This window comes from Oratosquilla oratoria, chromosome 18 (assembly GCF_046742065.1).
Source record: "Oratosquilla oratoria isolate Oo_2021 chromosome 18, ASM4674206v1, whole genome shotgun sequence".
Classification (NCBI taxonomy): domain Eukaryota; kingdom Metazoa; phylum Arthropoda; class Malacostraca; order Stomatopoda; family Squillidae; genus Oratosquilla; species Oratosquilla oratoria.
Window position 1 is genome coordinate 24,550,024 of NC_134794.1, and position 16,620 is coordinate 24,566,643.

General features: G+C 41.4%; 1 protein-coding gene across 1 annotated transcript in view; it reads right to left on the minus strand.

The window, feature by feature from the left end:
• LOC143035124 (uncharacterized) overlaps window positions 1–16,620 on the minus strand; it is a 140,026-nt gene that overhangs the window by 29,613 nt on the left and 93,793 nt on the right. The window contains exons 3-4 of the mRNA XM_076201718.1: window positions 7,052–7,202; window positions 1,582–1,678 (exon numbers count right to left, since the gene is read on the minus strand). Of these exons, the coding sequence (XP_076057833.1) occupies window positions 1,582–1,678; window positions 7,052–7,202 (248 nt within the window). The remainder of the gene's footprint in view (window positions 1–1,581; window positions 1,679–7,051; window positions 7,203–16,620) is intronic.

Consider the following 16,620-nt stretch of genomic DNA (forward strand, 5'->3'; position numbering starts at 1 on the left):
GAATACCCTTAAAAAGCATTATTCCTTCATCCATTCACAACCACTTTCCACTCATTTGTATCTTTTGCCCTCTTCCTTTCATCCAATCCATATACCTCATTCTTGGTCTTTCCCTCAGGTTCTATCCACTTCTATTCACAGCACTTTTTTGCTATCCTTTACTCATTTATTCCACATGCACAAACCATCCCAGCATTCTTTGATCAACCCTATTTGCCAGGTCTTTCCACCCTTACTCTACTCCAACATTCCCCACCATACTTCTTTAACACTTTATCTCAAACACATTTAGGCTATTCTTTTCCTTTTCCTTCAAATTCCAAATGTCTGTTCTGTACAATGTCATATGCATAATAGCCCACTGTTCAGTCTTCCTTTTGCATTCATCCCTACATACATATTTCTCATGAAACTTAAATTCCCCCCCGACATCAACTTGCTTTCCTTACTTTAAAATTCACCTCCAACCTCCCTACTACATTCTCTGCATTACCCCAGATGCAAAACACCCCATTCTTCAATACCCACACTAACAATCCTTAGACAACAACACATCTTCCATGAGTGGCTTATAGTCCTGCCTGGAAGATGTTGGTGGTTACTTGAAGGCAACAGGTCTTCTACAAGAGATCTGGGGCAAAACATTGATAATCTTTGTGTGTGTGGGTGGGGGGGGAGAGATGGTACTCCAGCTTAGGATATGGATCATACTGTGGATGTGCTGAGCACTGCTACATTGTTTCTGGCCCAGGTAGTGAGCAGGGGAGAGGGGGATGGCCCTTCATCCATAAGGAGCCAACATAGATGGGAAACAAATGGACAACAGATGGGAATGGGATGGGTGGAGAGTGGGTGCATGCCTTGGCTATGGCTAACTCCCTTATAAAGGGGAAGAAACCTTGTAAATATATATATCTATATATGGATGCATGTGGGTGGGTCTTGTTTGTGGCATTCATTACTCTGGAAAAGGCTTATGACATATTAGGAAAGTCGGGGAAGAAACCTTGTTATAAATATATATATATATATACATATATATATATTCTGCATTCTTGCATTCTGCTGGAGGACTACAGATAGTAGTCGAAATATACAGTTTCCCTGTACTTCCGTCATTTTTTCTCCAATAGTGGGTTTATAGTGAACTTTTACATATGTGTTATAACATACCAATTTCCAATATATATATATATATATATATATATAGATATATATATATATGTATATATATATATATATATAGATATATATATATATATATATATATGGATGCATGTGGGTGGGTCTTGTTTTTGGCATTCATGAATCTGGAAAAGGCTTATGACATCAGGAAAGTATTGTGAAATATTTTCCAGAGCTACAAATAGGAAATCTGTTGGAGGCAGTCAAGTACATGCATAAGAACAACCAGGAGATGGAGTGGTTTAATGTGAAGTCAAATCTTACAGTAGTATGTGATGTCACCTTTGGTATTCAAAATCATAGCATGGAATCAACTGTATAATACTGAGACTTCAAATTTAAATATTTCAAGTAAACAAGATAAATACAACTACTGTTACAAAATTTGATAGTTACTTCTGTTGAAGGCAGATGGACAACTCCTGTGCTACGTCTCTTCTCTCTCAACTTCCGCCGATCCCGTTGCTGTTTACCCTTATTTGTGTGGTTTGGCCTTCAAAGGACAAGAAATTCAATCACATGTATGAAAACAATATTTGAAAAACAAAAGCCAAAACTAGGATGAAACTCTTGGATGAAACAAATTAAATTTCTAACTTCTGAGCAAGGCTGCCAATATACATACATATACCAAAGGCTTTTTCCCCCTTCCACAGGGGGTAGCCAAAAAGAAAAAGGCAAAGAAACCACTCCCACTCATTCCATTTCCTATATATTCCACTCCCCTCCACCCTCCTCCCTCCCTCTTATCTTGGCACCTCCTGGATGACGGGTCATCCCTGCATCCTATCCACTGCCCTGGGTCAGAAGCAGTGTCGCAAGACACAGCACATCCACAGCAAGACCACTTCATAAATTCGGCGACCCCCCCCTCTCCGTCCCCTCATGCAGAAAAGGAGAAGACGGGGAGAAATCCTTTAGGCTGCGTCAAATTTTTCCTCATACATACCTCCTTACCCCCCATCTCCCAACCACTCCCCCTCACGCATCACAGCATCATCCATACAAAACCCTTCTCCATTCACCCCTATCTTCTGTCCTCTCCCGTCCTTCCTCCACAGACATTCCTCTCTTTTGTAATGCCCCTTTCACCCCATCCATCCATCTTATCCTAGAATGCCTCCCCATATTTACTCCTTCCACCTCTGCCTACCACACTTCTTTTACTAATCTTTCTTCACTCATTCTTTCCATGTGTCCAAACCATCCCAATACTCTTTCATCAACCCTATCTCCCAGCTCCCTTTCCACCCCTGTTCTCCTCCTCACCTCCTCATTTCTCACTCTATCTAGCCTAGTAACCCCTATCATACTTATCAGACATTTCATCTCAAACACATTCAAACTACTCCTATCTTCCTCTCTTATGTTCCATGTTTCTGCCCCGTGCAGTGCTGTCTATTTCTCATTACACTTTTTAATCCACCGAGGCATTTACTCACTTCTCTCAATCTACATTCTATCTCCACTCCTCCCTCCCCTGCCACATTTGCACCCAAGTATCTAAAACTATCCACTTCCTCCAGCCTTTCACCCTATATGCTCACTTCCAGCCTGATGTCACTCTCTACCCTTGTACATCTCTCACCTTACTTTTGCCCACATTTATCTTTAGCTTCCTTCTTTCACACAGCTTCTCAAACTCTGTCACTAACTTCCTCAATCCCTCCTCTGATCCTGCTACAAGCGCAGTGTCGTCAGCAAACAACAGCTGGCTCACCTCCCACTTTTCTCCATTTTCTTTAACCATCTCCAATCCCTGACCCATTACCTTTACATTCACCTCTTGCACCACCCCATCCATGTAAAGATTGAACAGCCAGGGTGACATAATACATCCCTGACGAAGTCCCACATTTACCTCAAACCATTCACTCTCTCCATTTCTAATCCTAACACAAGCTCTACTACTCTCGTAAAAACTCTTGACTGCTCTTAACAGCTTTCCTCCTATCCCACATATCTGCAATACCTCCCACAGTGCCTTCCTGTCTACCCTGTCATAAGCCTTTTCCAGATCCACAAAAGCCCAAAACACATCCTTACCTTCTCCTATAGCTTTCTCACATATCTGTCTTACCACAAAGATCTGATCTACACAACCCCTACCTCTCCTAAACCCACACTGTTCCTCACCAATTACTTCCTCTGTTCCTCTTGTAATCCTCTCAATCAAGACCCTCCCATAAGCCTTCCCAACTACACTCAACAAGCCAATCCCTCTGAAACTACTACACTCACACTTGTCCCCCTTTCCTTTGAAAAGCGGAACTATATAGGCACTCCTCCAGTCCTCCGGCACTCTAACCTCTCTTAAACAAACATTAAATAACCTCACCAACCAGTCCACCATAACTGTACCTTTCTTCAGACATTCTGCATGGTATCCATCCAACCCAGGAGACTTACCTGCTCTCATCATCTTAACAGCTGCTTTCACTTCATCCTTCCCTATTTCTCCTTCATTTTCCTCACCCATCACTCTCATTTTCTTAGTGCTTCCCACTGCAACTACCTTTCCCTCCCTATCCTCCTTCACATTTAGCAACTCCCTAAAATACTCCGCCCACCTTCCTCTCACTGCCTTCTCTTCCATTATCATCTCTCCATCTGCACTTTTTACCTTTTCTTCTCTACTTCATTTGCCTCCTTTTTCTCTTTTAATTTCATTCCAAAACACCTTTTTATTACTTTCAAAATTTTCTGTCATACTCTTACCCTATTTTACATCTGCTCTCCTCTTTGCAAAGGATTACAAAGGATTACAAAGGTGAAGCATGCCGACAGGAGACCTTTTGGTCCATATCTAGGTCGGATGTGAAAAAAAATCATAATAAAATAATAAAAACTATAATAATGTAAATAACAAATAAAATACATAAATAAATGCATAGGTATAGTTAAATAATAAACAAACAGGTAATAAGTAAATAATAACAAATTAACATATAACTAATAATAAATGAAAATCAGACACAAATGATAACAAAACAAAAACAAATATAAAATAAATTATAATCATTACAGCATCTTGCTTAAGTGTTTATCTAAATGATTCTTAAAGCTTCGAACTGAACTACATTGCACTACCTGTGCAGGAAGTTTATTCCACTCATTAACTACACGGTTGGCAAAGTTGTTTCTACCTACTTCCAAATTGAATCTATTTCCAGACAGTTTGAGACCATTGTTTCTTGTCTGATTCTCATTCAATGTGAAAATTTTGTCACTTTTGATGTCAATTCCCTTTAGAATTTTAAAGACCTGTATCAAGTCACCTCTGAGTCTACGCATTTTTAGGGAAAACAGATTCATATGTTTTAGTCGATTTTCGTATGATTTATTTTTTATATTTGGAATCAGTTTTGTGGCTCGCCTTTGTACTTTTTCCAGTCTGTCAATGTCTTTAATGAGATTCGGTGACCATACGGAAACAGCATATTCCAAATGTGGACGAACTAACGATTTATATAGCTTATTAATGAGTGATGAACTTTTGAAATCAAAAGATTGCACAATGAGTCCTAGAATCTTATTTGCTTTCTCAGAGGCTGAAATACACTGCTTGGATGATTTGAGGTCGTTACTGATAATTACGTTGAGATCTTTTTCACTATCCATTTTTGTTAACGAATTTCCAAATAACTTGTAATCGTACTTACTGTTATTTTTACCTATGTGCATTACCTTGCATTTACTTGTGTTAAATTTCATTAGCCACTTTTCAGACCATTGCTGTAATTTATCTAAATCTTCTTGAATATCTAATTGGTTTGAGTGATCATTTGCTACTCCGCACAGTTTTGTATCATCAGCAAATTTGGAAACAGTAGATTTTAGTCCATGGTCTATATCATTTATATATACTATGAATAGAAGTGGCCCAAGAAGGGAACCCTGAGGAACTCCACTTGTAACATTTTTCCATCTAGAAGTTTTTCCATTCAAAACAACTCTCTGTTTTCGATCATTCAACCAATTACTAGTCCAACCTAATAGGCTACCACTTATTCCGTGTAAAGCTAATTTAGTAAGTAGTCTTTCGTGTGGGACGGTATCAAAAGCTTCCTTTATCTTATGCTTAACTTCCCTTCTCTTTACTTTGTATCTCTCATACGATTCCCTCGTCCTAATTGGTAGCCAATCTATGAATGCCTGCTTCTTCTCTTCTACACCCTTCTTTGCTTCCTCATCCCACCACTCACTACCCTTCCTTCTATTTCCTCCCGCCCTCCTTCTTCCACACACTATCTTTGCACACCTTATGACTCTCTCCTTGAACCATCCCCATTCCTCCTCCACTCCTAGTTCTACTCTATCCTTTACTCCCTCCCACTCCTCAGCTTCTTCTTATACTCATTCTCCTTTTTTTTTCTCATTTAAGTACCTCCCTACCTTCTGCCCTTTTCCTCTTTCTCCACCTATTCTCCACTCTAAATTTACCTTCCAACAGAAAATGATCTGATATTCCCCCACTCTCTCCCCTTAGGACATGTACATCCTTAACTCTTCCTACCATACTCCTGGTCACCACTATATAGTCCATTAACACTCTACCACCCTTCCATCCACCACCCTCTCCCATGTGTACTTATGCTTGACTTTCTTCCTAAACACTGTATTTGCTATCATCAACTCTCTTTCAAGACACATCTCCACCATCAATTCTCCACTACGATTTTTACCTGGAACTCCATACTTCCCAATCACTCTGTCTATCAGTTCATTTCCTACCCTAGCATTAAGGTCTCCCAGTACAACTACATTGACATTTCTCCCTAATCCCCTCTATGCACCCATTTATATCTACCCCAAAAAGCCTCCCTTTCCTCTATGCTCTTCTCACTACCAGGCCCATACACACTTACAAAAACCCACATCTCCCTTCCCAGCTGGACCTTCATCCACATCAATCTTGATGAAACCTTCCACTCCACTACACGCTTACTTATCTCTTCACTTACTAGTATAGCCACCCCTTCTCTCCCTCGTCCACTCTTCACCCCTGAGTACCTCCCAGTTACACTCCCAAACTCACACTTGCCTTCCTTTTCATTTTAGTTTCACTCAAAGCCAGCACATCCATCTTTCTTCTCACAAACATACTGCCTATCTCTTCCCTTTTACTCTCATCTGTACCACATCTATGCACATTAAAAGACCCAAACCTTAGAGTACTGGTTGGAAAACTACCAGACCCTCTTATGCCTTTACTTTTTTTAGGAATGTCCCCTTTTGGGGGTACAGGTAGCAGGACTCCTAATCCCATCCCCCGTCCCGTTTTTTGTTGACTTGTACGACTGAAATGGAAAGACTTGGTGGTAGCATTCTCTTCCCCCACCACAGGGTAGGTGAAAAAAGGAAATGAATATTCAGAGAAATGGTACAAGACAGTAACAAGGGGTTGGGGGACAGCATAATGGAGGGACAGTCGTAGTATAGAAGTGTCATCATTTCTCTATGAACAGAGTTTTCCTCTATCACAGACAAAATGATGCGTGGCTCTGGTCCGTAAGGGCGCCCCATATAGACCCTAAAGTATCAACTGCATGCTACTTTGCCACAATAACATGCAGCCAATACCCCAGACGAGCTGCCAATATAACATAGATATTCCATCAGCCTCCTTGGTCTTAACCATTGAAAGAGCCTTTACACAACATTGACAATACAAGTTTTCTGAAAAATCTAACAAGATACTTCAAATTCTACAAAGATATACTGGTCTTTGGATGAAATTTAAATGAAGAGTCATTGGTATCAATGTAATGGCAACATTTTTTTTTCTAATTAATGATTCCACAAAGGCCTCTTACTTGGTACTTCTCCAATTACTATGTACAAACACCCATGTGTTAGTCTTTACCTGTTAAGTCTTTTCTCCTTAAGTCTTGTGGCAGGTTTTGGGCTTGCATCATGATCAGGAGCTCCTGGGTACAAGCCAACAGAAGTTCCTCCCACTGCTCCACCACAAGTTTCACGATCACTTCCATCACATTCTTCATCAGCAGCTTCGCCTATAAAAAGTTGGTATGAAATTTCTCTTACACATATAATCTTTTAATACCTAACTACAGACTTACACCAACAGCTTCTTCTCCCCTCAAAAGGGAAGTAGCCAAAGCCATAAATCCACTCCAAATTCTTTCATCTTCACTTACTCCACTCTGCCAGCCTGGCATGACAGCAGGCAGTCACCAGACACTTCCAATCTATAATTTAATCTCAGAAAATGACTTCCTATTTTCACCATAAGGATATGGCCACAAGGAGTAGGTTGATTGATTTATGAAATTTTTGGCTTGAAGGCCAAGCGCCGGAGCAGGTAGGCCATTCAGCACATATCTATCATATACAAATAAATAAATCAAGTACATACATACATACATATACCAAGGTTTTTCCCCCTTTCAAGGGAGGTAGCCAAAAAGGGAAAGGCATAAAAACACTCCCACCCATTTCATCCCTAAATACACTCCACACCCCTCCCACCCTCCCTCTCATCTGAGCACCTCCTGAATGACGGGTCATCCCTGCACCTTGCCCACCGCCCTGGGTCAGAAGCAGTGTCGCAAGACACAGCACATCCACAGCAAGGCCGCTTCATTTAATAGGCAACCCCCCCTCTCCGTCCCCCCTTGCATATAAGGAGCGGACGGGGAGAAATCCCTTCGGGCTGCGTCAAAATTTGCTCACACATACTACCTAACCCCCGCCCCCCCCGCCCATTCCTCCTCATGCAATCACAACATCATCCATATACAACCATTCTCCACTCACCTCTGTCTTCCGTCCTCTCCCTTCCTTCCTCAACAGACATTCCCCTCTTCCCCAAAGCCCCCTTCACCCCATCCATCCACCTCATCCTAGGATGTCCCCTCATGTTCACTCCCTCCACATCTGCCTTCCATACCTCTTTTACTAGTCTTTCTTCACTCATTCTTTCCATGTGTGCAAACCATCCTAATATTCTTTCATCAACCCTATCTCCCAGCTCCTTTTTCACCCGTGTTCTCCTCCTCACCTCTTCATTTCTCACTCTATCTAGCCTAGTAACCCCCATCATACTTCTCAGACACCTCATCTCAAACACATTCAAACTCCTTCTCTCTTCTTCTCTTATGTTCCACGTTTCTGCCCCATACAGTGCTGTTGGCACAATCACTCCTTCATACAGTCTCCTCTTCGCATCCATTCCTAAATGTCTATTCCTCATTACACTCTTTAATCCACCAAGGCATTTACTCGCTTCTCTCAATCTACATTCTACCTCCACCTTCACTCCACCTTTTCCTGCTACACTTGCACCCAAGTATCTAAAACTATCCACTTCCTCCAGTCGCTCTCCCTTAATGTTCACTTCCAGTCTACTGCTACTTTCACCCCTTGTACATCTCATCACCTTACTTTTACCCACATTTATCTTTAGCTTTCTTCTATCACATACTCTCCCAAACTCTGCCACCAGCTTCCTCAATCCCTCCTCCGATGCTGCCACAAGCGCAGTGTCGTCCACAAACAACAGCTGGCTCACCTCCCACTTTTCTCCATTTTCTTTAACCATCTCCAATCCCTGACCCACTACCCTTGCATTCACCTCTCGCACCACCCCATCTATGTACAAGTTGAACAGCCAGGGCGACATAACGCATCTTTGACAAAGTCCCACCTTTACCTCAAACCACTCACTCTCTCCATTTCCAATCCTGACACAAGCTCTACTACTCTCATAAAAACTCTTGACAGCTCCCAAAAGCTTTCCTCCTATCCCATAAATCTGCATAACCTCCCACAGTGCCTTTCTGTCTACCCTATCATAAGCCTTTTCCAGATCCATAAAAGCCCAAAAAACATCCTTCCCCTTTCCTATAGCTTTCTCACATATCTGTCTTACCACAAAGATCTGATCTACACAACCTCTACCTGTCCTAAATCCACACTGTTCCTCACCAATTACTCCTTCTGTTCCTCTCCTAATCCTCTCAATCAAGATCCTCCCATAAGCCTTCCCAACTACACTTAACAACCTAATCCCTCTGAAACTACTACATTCACACTTCCCCTTTTCCCTTGTAAAGAGGAACTATACAGGCACTCCTCCAGTCCTCCGGCACTCTACCCTCTCTCCAACAAACATTAAATAACCTCACCAACCAGTCCACCATCACTTGACCCCCCTTTTTCAGACATTCTGCATGGCATCCATCCACACCAGGTGCCTTACCTACTTTCATCATCATAACAACTGCCTTCACCTCATCCTTCCTTATTTCTCCTCCATTCTCCTCACTCATCACTCTCATTTTCTTCGCATTTCCCACTGCAGCTATCTTTCCTTCCCTATCCTCCTTCACATTTAGCAACTCCCTAAAATATTCTGCCCATCTTCCCCTTACTGCCTTCTCCTCCATTATCATCTCTCCATCTGCACCTTTTACCTTTTCTTCCCTACTTGATTCGCCTCCTCTTCCTCTATTAATTTCTTTCCAAAACATCTTTTTATTACTTTCAAAATTTTCTGTCATACTCTTACCCCATTTCACATCTGCTCTCCTCTTTGCAACCTTTACCTTTTGCTTTACTTCTCTTTTCTTTTCTTTGTACTTCTCATATGACTCCCTCGTCCTCTTTTGTAACCAATCTGTGAATGCTCGCTTCTTCTCTTCTACAACCTTCTTTGTTTCCTCATCCCACCATTCACTACCCTTTCTTCTATTTCCTCCTGTCCTTCTTGTTCCACACACCATCCTTGCACACTTTATGACTCCCTCCTTGAACCATCCCCATTCCTCCTCCACACCCATCTCTACTCCATCCTTTACTCCCTCCCACTCCTCCTTCAGCTTCTTTCCGTACTCCTTCTCCTTTTCCTTTAAGGAGTTCACTCTAAGAACCTCCCCACCTTTTGTCCCTTTCCTCTTTCTCCATCTATCCTCCACTCTCAACTTACCTTCCACCAAAAAATGATCTGATATTCCCCCACCCTCTCCCCTTAGCACATGTGCATCCTTAACTCATCCTATCATAATCCTATTTACCACTACATAATCCATTAGCGCTCTATCTACCACCCTTCCCTCCACCACCCTCTCTCATGTGTATTTATGCTTGACTTTCTTCCGAAACACTGTATTTGCTATCATCAACTCTCTTTCTAGACACATTTCCACCATCAACTCCTCACTACGATTCTTTCCTGGAACTCCACACTTCCCAACCACTCCATCGATTGGACCATTTCCCACCCTACCATTAAGGTCTCCCAGTACTATTACATTGACATTTCTTCCTAAACCCTCTATGCACTCATTTAAATCTATCCAAAAGGCCTCCCTTTCTTCTACACTCTTCTCACTGCCAGGCCCATATGCACTTACAAAGACCCACATCTCCTTTCCCAGTTTCACCTTCATCCACATTATCCTTGAGGAAACCTCCTTCCACTCCACTACCCATTTACCTATCTCTTCACTTACTAGAATAGCCACCCCTTCCCTCCCTCGCCCTCTCTTCACTCCTGATAACCTCCCACTTACACTCCCAAACTTACACTCACCCTTCCCTTTCAACTTAGTTTCACTCAAAGCCAACACATCCATATCTCTTCTCACAAACATACTACCTATCTCTTCCCTTTTACTCTCATCTGTACCACATCCACGCACATTAAAAGACCCAAACCTTAGGGTGCTGGTCCGAGGCCCTCCAGCACCCTTTATGCCTTCACTTTTATTTTTAGGAGATATGCCCTGTGGGGCTACAGGGAGAAGGATGCCTAGTCCCAATACCCGTCCCTTTCTTCTTGCCTCTTACAATCCAAGTGGGAATACTTGGTGGCAGTATTCTTTTCCCCCACCACAGGGAATTCCCCCATCACAGAAAGAGAATACTCAGAGAAATGGTACAGGACAGCAACAAGGGGTTGGGGGACAGCATAACGGAGGGACAGTCGTAGTATAAAAGTGTCATCATTTCTCTATGAACAGAGTTTTCTTCTATCATAGACAAAATGATGTGTGGCTCTGGTCCATAGGGGCGCCCCATATAGACCCTAAAGTATCGACTGCATGCTACTTTGCCACAATAACAAGCAGCCAATACCCCAGTCAATCAAGTAAAACAGTAAAAGCAATAAGCACTCACAAAAACACATCAAAACAAGATACACTCACAAGCAATCATATACACAAATTTTAAATTTCATAAAACAAATTGACATCTTTTAAAAACTTTAAAACATTCTTCTCATGAGCATCCTCCCCTAAAACTTCTTCAAGAGATAAATTTGTTAAAAAGTTTGCCCTGCACTTAAAGAGTATGCAGGGCACTGAATTAAAATGTGTTTAATTGAAAAAACAACTTGGCAAGTGGGGCATTGGGGGGCCAGCCTTTCTGCTCCATTTGCCATAAAAAATTTATGGGTGATGTAGATATGGCCAATTCTTAACCTTGTTAAAACAATACTTGATCTACTGTCCAAAGAATGAGACTTCCAAGGGCTCACCGAGGGGTGAATCTCTTTTAACTTGTAACTACCATCCAGCCTTGTCCATTGTTCCTACCACTTCTCCATTGCATAACAATGAATTACTTGCTTGAATTCTGTATGTGGGATTTTTTTGTCTGTTACATGACTGAGCCAAGTAGCAGCTTTGGCTGCAACATTGGCCAGTTCATTTCCAGTGACACCCACATGGGACAGCACCCAGCAAAAGTTTACTTTTATTTTCTTCCGACTGTTAATAAGAATCAACCAGTCCTGTACTTCTTGGACTAAATAGTTAAGAGGCAATAATTTAATTTGAGAGGTTAGAATACTCATAGTCTGTAAAAATAACGTTCTTATTACATGAAACAGAATTAAAAACAAATTTCAGGGCATTGTAGACTGCCAGCAGTTCAGCAGTAAAGATAGAGCTAAAATAAGGCAACTTCCTCTTTAAAACTGCGCTATCAGACACAACAGCACAACCAAGACCATCTAGGGATTTTGATCCATCAGTATAAATAAAAACTGAATTAGCATGTACTGATAAGTGTTCTAAAAATTCACTCCTTAGCTCTACAGCAGTTCTATTTTTCTTGTTTTTAAAAGGGCAAATTACAGTGGGAGATCAGTTCCAAGGAGAGAATTTGGGAGGCTTAACCTCTGCAACTGTAACAGGAACAAGTCCTACCTCCTCTGTCCCAACTTCACATCTTACTTCTAAAGGTTTTGGCAGAGTACCTTTTCTTGGAGCTAATTTACATAATTGAAGTTTGGATTTTGTTTTGATGATAACACACGAGATATATATCGGCTTAATTCCTCCCTGCGAATATAGAGGGGAGGAATTCCTGTGTCCACATACAAGCTATCCACTGGAGATGTTCTATAAGCTCACTAACAAATCCACAAAGCCATATTGTGGACTACATCAAGCTTTTTTAATAAAGTTTTACATGCTGATCCATAATTGATTTTGCTAAGGCACAATGCTTGGTAAAACCTTATTAGTTATATGATCTGCTCCCCAGTTGAAGCGAGACACTACCTTTAGTATATTAAGTTGCTGTTTAATATTGCATATGACCTCATTTATGCGATGAGTGAATGTCAACCTTTTGTCCGACAACAGACCCAAGTATTTTACTTGATCTTCATATGGTAATATAACACGCTCTAAGAATAATGTTGGTATCTCTTCCTTGTGTCTCAGTCTAGAGAACCTAATGGCTTTTGTTTTTTCAGCAGAGAATCTGAAGGCCCTGCAATTAGCCCATGCTGTTACTAAGTTAATAACCTCGAATCTTTTGGCCTGTTTCTAATGTTGTCGATCTGCTGCACACATTAGCAAAGTCATCACCATAAACCAATCCATGAACTCCAGCAAGAATTTGTTCTAACAAACTATTAATGGCTATGCCGAAGAGTGTATGACTCAGAACACTTCCTTGGGGAATCCCTTCCTCTTGAAGATATGCAGAAGAGAAAGAAGAGCCTTCTCTGACTTTTTGATAATGATCAGACAAGAAATCCTTTAACCACTTCCCTCCGGGCCAAAATCTCGTGGGCAGCATTAGCTGCCAGACGTACGATGTTGCGTCATAATACTGTACTTGCATCATAAAAAATAGTCACCGCTTATATCGATCGTTCTCTCTTTCACCTGTGAATTTTGATAACCATAGAAAATGTGATGAAGCCAGTTTAGAGAGTATGTCAGTTTTGCAGGGACTACAATAAATATAATCAAGACGGCGATATGGCAGCCTCGCGTATCCACTTGCTCCTCATGCCGCCTATGTAGGTGGCACCGTATAGAAGAGGTTAAACAATTGATCATATTACCCCAGACACCCCACTCTGCAAGTTGCTTCAGAATGCCTCCCTGCCAGGTAGTATTGTAGGCATTTTTCAAGTAAAAAAAATACAGCAATGCTCGGATTCTGAATTGCAAAGGCATTCTGAATCTCACGAGTGATAAAAAGTAAGGGATCAAAGAGTGTACTTATTTCTTCTAAATCCAAACTGTCGGTTAGATAGATTTTTAAACTCCAAAAACAAAACTAAACGCATATCAACCATTCTTTCTTAGATCTTACAAATGCAGCTAGTGAGAGTAACAGGTTTGTAGCTTTGTGGGAGATTAGTCTTTTCCAGCCTTTAAAATTACTATGATAATTGAAGCCTTCCAAGATTTTGGAGAAGACCCAGAATGCCAAAATTTGTTCAGCACATTTAAAAGGAATTTCTTCGAATATATGGATAAATGAGCACACATACATATACCAAAGGCTTTTTTCCCCTACATGGGGGGTAGCCAAAAAGAAAAAGACATAGAAACCACTCCCACCCATTCCATTTTCTATTCCACTCCCCTCCACCCTCCCTCTTATCTTGGCTCCTCCTGGATGACGGGTCATCTCTGCATCCTGTCCACTGCCCTGGGTCAGAAGCAGTGTCGCAAGACACAGCACATCCACAGCAAGGCCGCTTCATAAATTCGGCGACCCCCCCCCCCTCCGTCCCCCCATGCAGAAAAGGAGAAGACGGTGAGAAATCCCTTCAGGCTGTGTCAATTTTTTTTTTCATACATACTTCCTCACCCCCCATCCCCCACCCACTTCCCATCATGCATCACAGCATCATCTATACCAGAGGTGGGTAACCTGCGGCCTTAAGGCCGCATGCGTCCTTATGGGCCATCAAGTGCGGCCTTTGATACACATATTTTTTTTTTTAAAAGACCTTGAATATTTTTTAAGTCTGAAATCATTACACACCTAAAACTTATAATATACACCACACGCACAGACGAAAGCAAAGTTAACTGTGTTCAGTGATGTCAATCTCCTAAAAAGGGATAAAATAATTGAAAAAAATCAGTGCAGCCTCTATGTGGGACGATGAATTGTAAGGTGGCCTTCATGCACAAAAAGGTTCCCCACCCCTGATCTATACACAATCCTTCTCCATTCACCCCTATCTTCTGTCCTCTCCCATCCTTCCTCCACAGACATTCTTATCTTTTGTAATGCCCGTTTCACCCCATCCATCCATCTCATCCTAGGACGCCCCCTCATATTCCTTCCTTCCACCTCTGCCTTCCACACTTCTTTTACTAATCTTTCTTCACTCAGTCTTTCCATGTGTCCAAACCATCCTAATACTCTTTCATCAACCCTATCTCCCAGTTCCCTTTCCACCCGTTACCCTCCTCACCTCCTCATTTCTCACTCTATCCAGCCTAGTACCGTATTTTACGGCTTACAAGACGCACTTTTTTTCCTGAAAAATACTAGTGCGTCTTCCAAGACGAATGTTGTATTGTAAGGCAACACCCAGACTCTAGTGAGCTTGGACCGATAGCGTTCTGGATTTGTATGTTGAGTCATTACACTATGATGTTAGCTTAAGTACTATTCAATTCAGCCTTTTGTATAATGTGAACTCAGTACTTAGCTGTTACAAGTGTTTCCAATACCATAATCCTTCCAGTAATGACGAGTTCTCGGGATTTGAGGATGAATATATATATATTTTTAAATTTTTATATTCTTACATGCATATTTTTGAAAATTCTAATTCATTTTTATGAAAATAAAACCACCCTTGGACAACTAGTATGTCATCGTCATACAAACAAAATTGGATAAGTGATTACGTAATGTAAACAATACGTGCCGTCGCCCGCCACTAAAACCTTTAAAAAATTTACCTATATTTTTATTTACATATTTGTGAATCGATGGTGAGTGCTTCAGCAAATTTATGATGAAAGTTGAGACAATAGTCTAGCAGACTCCTTGCTTCTTATGTTTTTTGTTCAGTGGTCGGGTATATGGTGAATGTGTTCTTGTATAAGAATGACTTTTTCTTAGAAATTTCTTTCAAATATTAGGGTGCGCCTTCCAAGATGCAGCGTCTTGCAAGCCGTAAAATACGGTAACCCCTATCATACTTCTCAGACATTTCATCTCAAACACATTCAAACTCCTTCTCTCTTCTTCTCTCATGTTCCATGCTTCTGCCCCATACAATGCTGTTGGCACAATCACTCCTTCATATAACCTCCTCTTAGCATCCATTCCCAGATGTCTATTCCTCATTACACTTTTCAAACCACCAAGGCATTTACTCGCTTCTCTCAATCTACATTCTACCTCCAACCCCACTCCTCCCTTTCCTCCCACATTCCCACCCAAGTATCTAAAACTATCCACTTCCTCCAGTCATTCACCCTTAATGCTCACTTCCAGCCTGCTGTCACTCTCTCCCCTTGTACATCTCATCACCTTACTTTTGCCCACATTTATCTTCAGCTTCTTTCACACACCTCAAACTCTGTCATCAACTTCCTCAATCCCTCCTCTGATCCTATTACAAGCGCAGTGTCGTCAGTAAACAACTGGCTCACCTCCCACTTTTCTCCATTTTCTTTAATCATCTCCAACCCCTGACCCACTACCCTTGCATTTACCTCTGACTGTTCAATCTTTAAAAAGATTGAACAGCCAGGGCAACATAACACATCCCTGACGAAGTCCCACCTTTACCTCAAACCATTCACTCTCTCCATTTTTAATCCTAACACAAGCTCTACTACTCTCGTAAAAACTCTTGACTGCTCTTAACAGCTTTCCTCCTATCCCATGTATCTGCAGTACCTCCCACAGTGCCTAAATGAGCAACAATGGAATAAAGAATATCATTCTCTCCAGGAGAGGTTGGTGAGGATAAAAATAAAACATGATCTAATTCATCCAAGGTAAAAAGAAGATTATATGCCTCTGAGTTCGTATTGGTAGGAGGAACAATCATGGTCTTGTCTCTCAGTTCTTCTGAAGTCATGTGAATAATGAAGTGGACTTGAAATATCAGCATAGTGTCTTCCAAAAGCCTGTGCTATTTCTCTTGTATCTGATATAAAAGAGTCATTAATCTTGAGAATG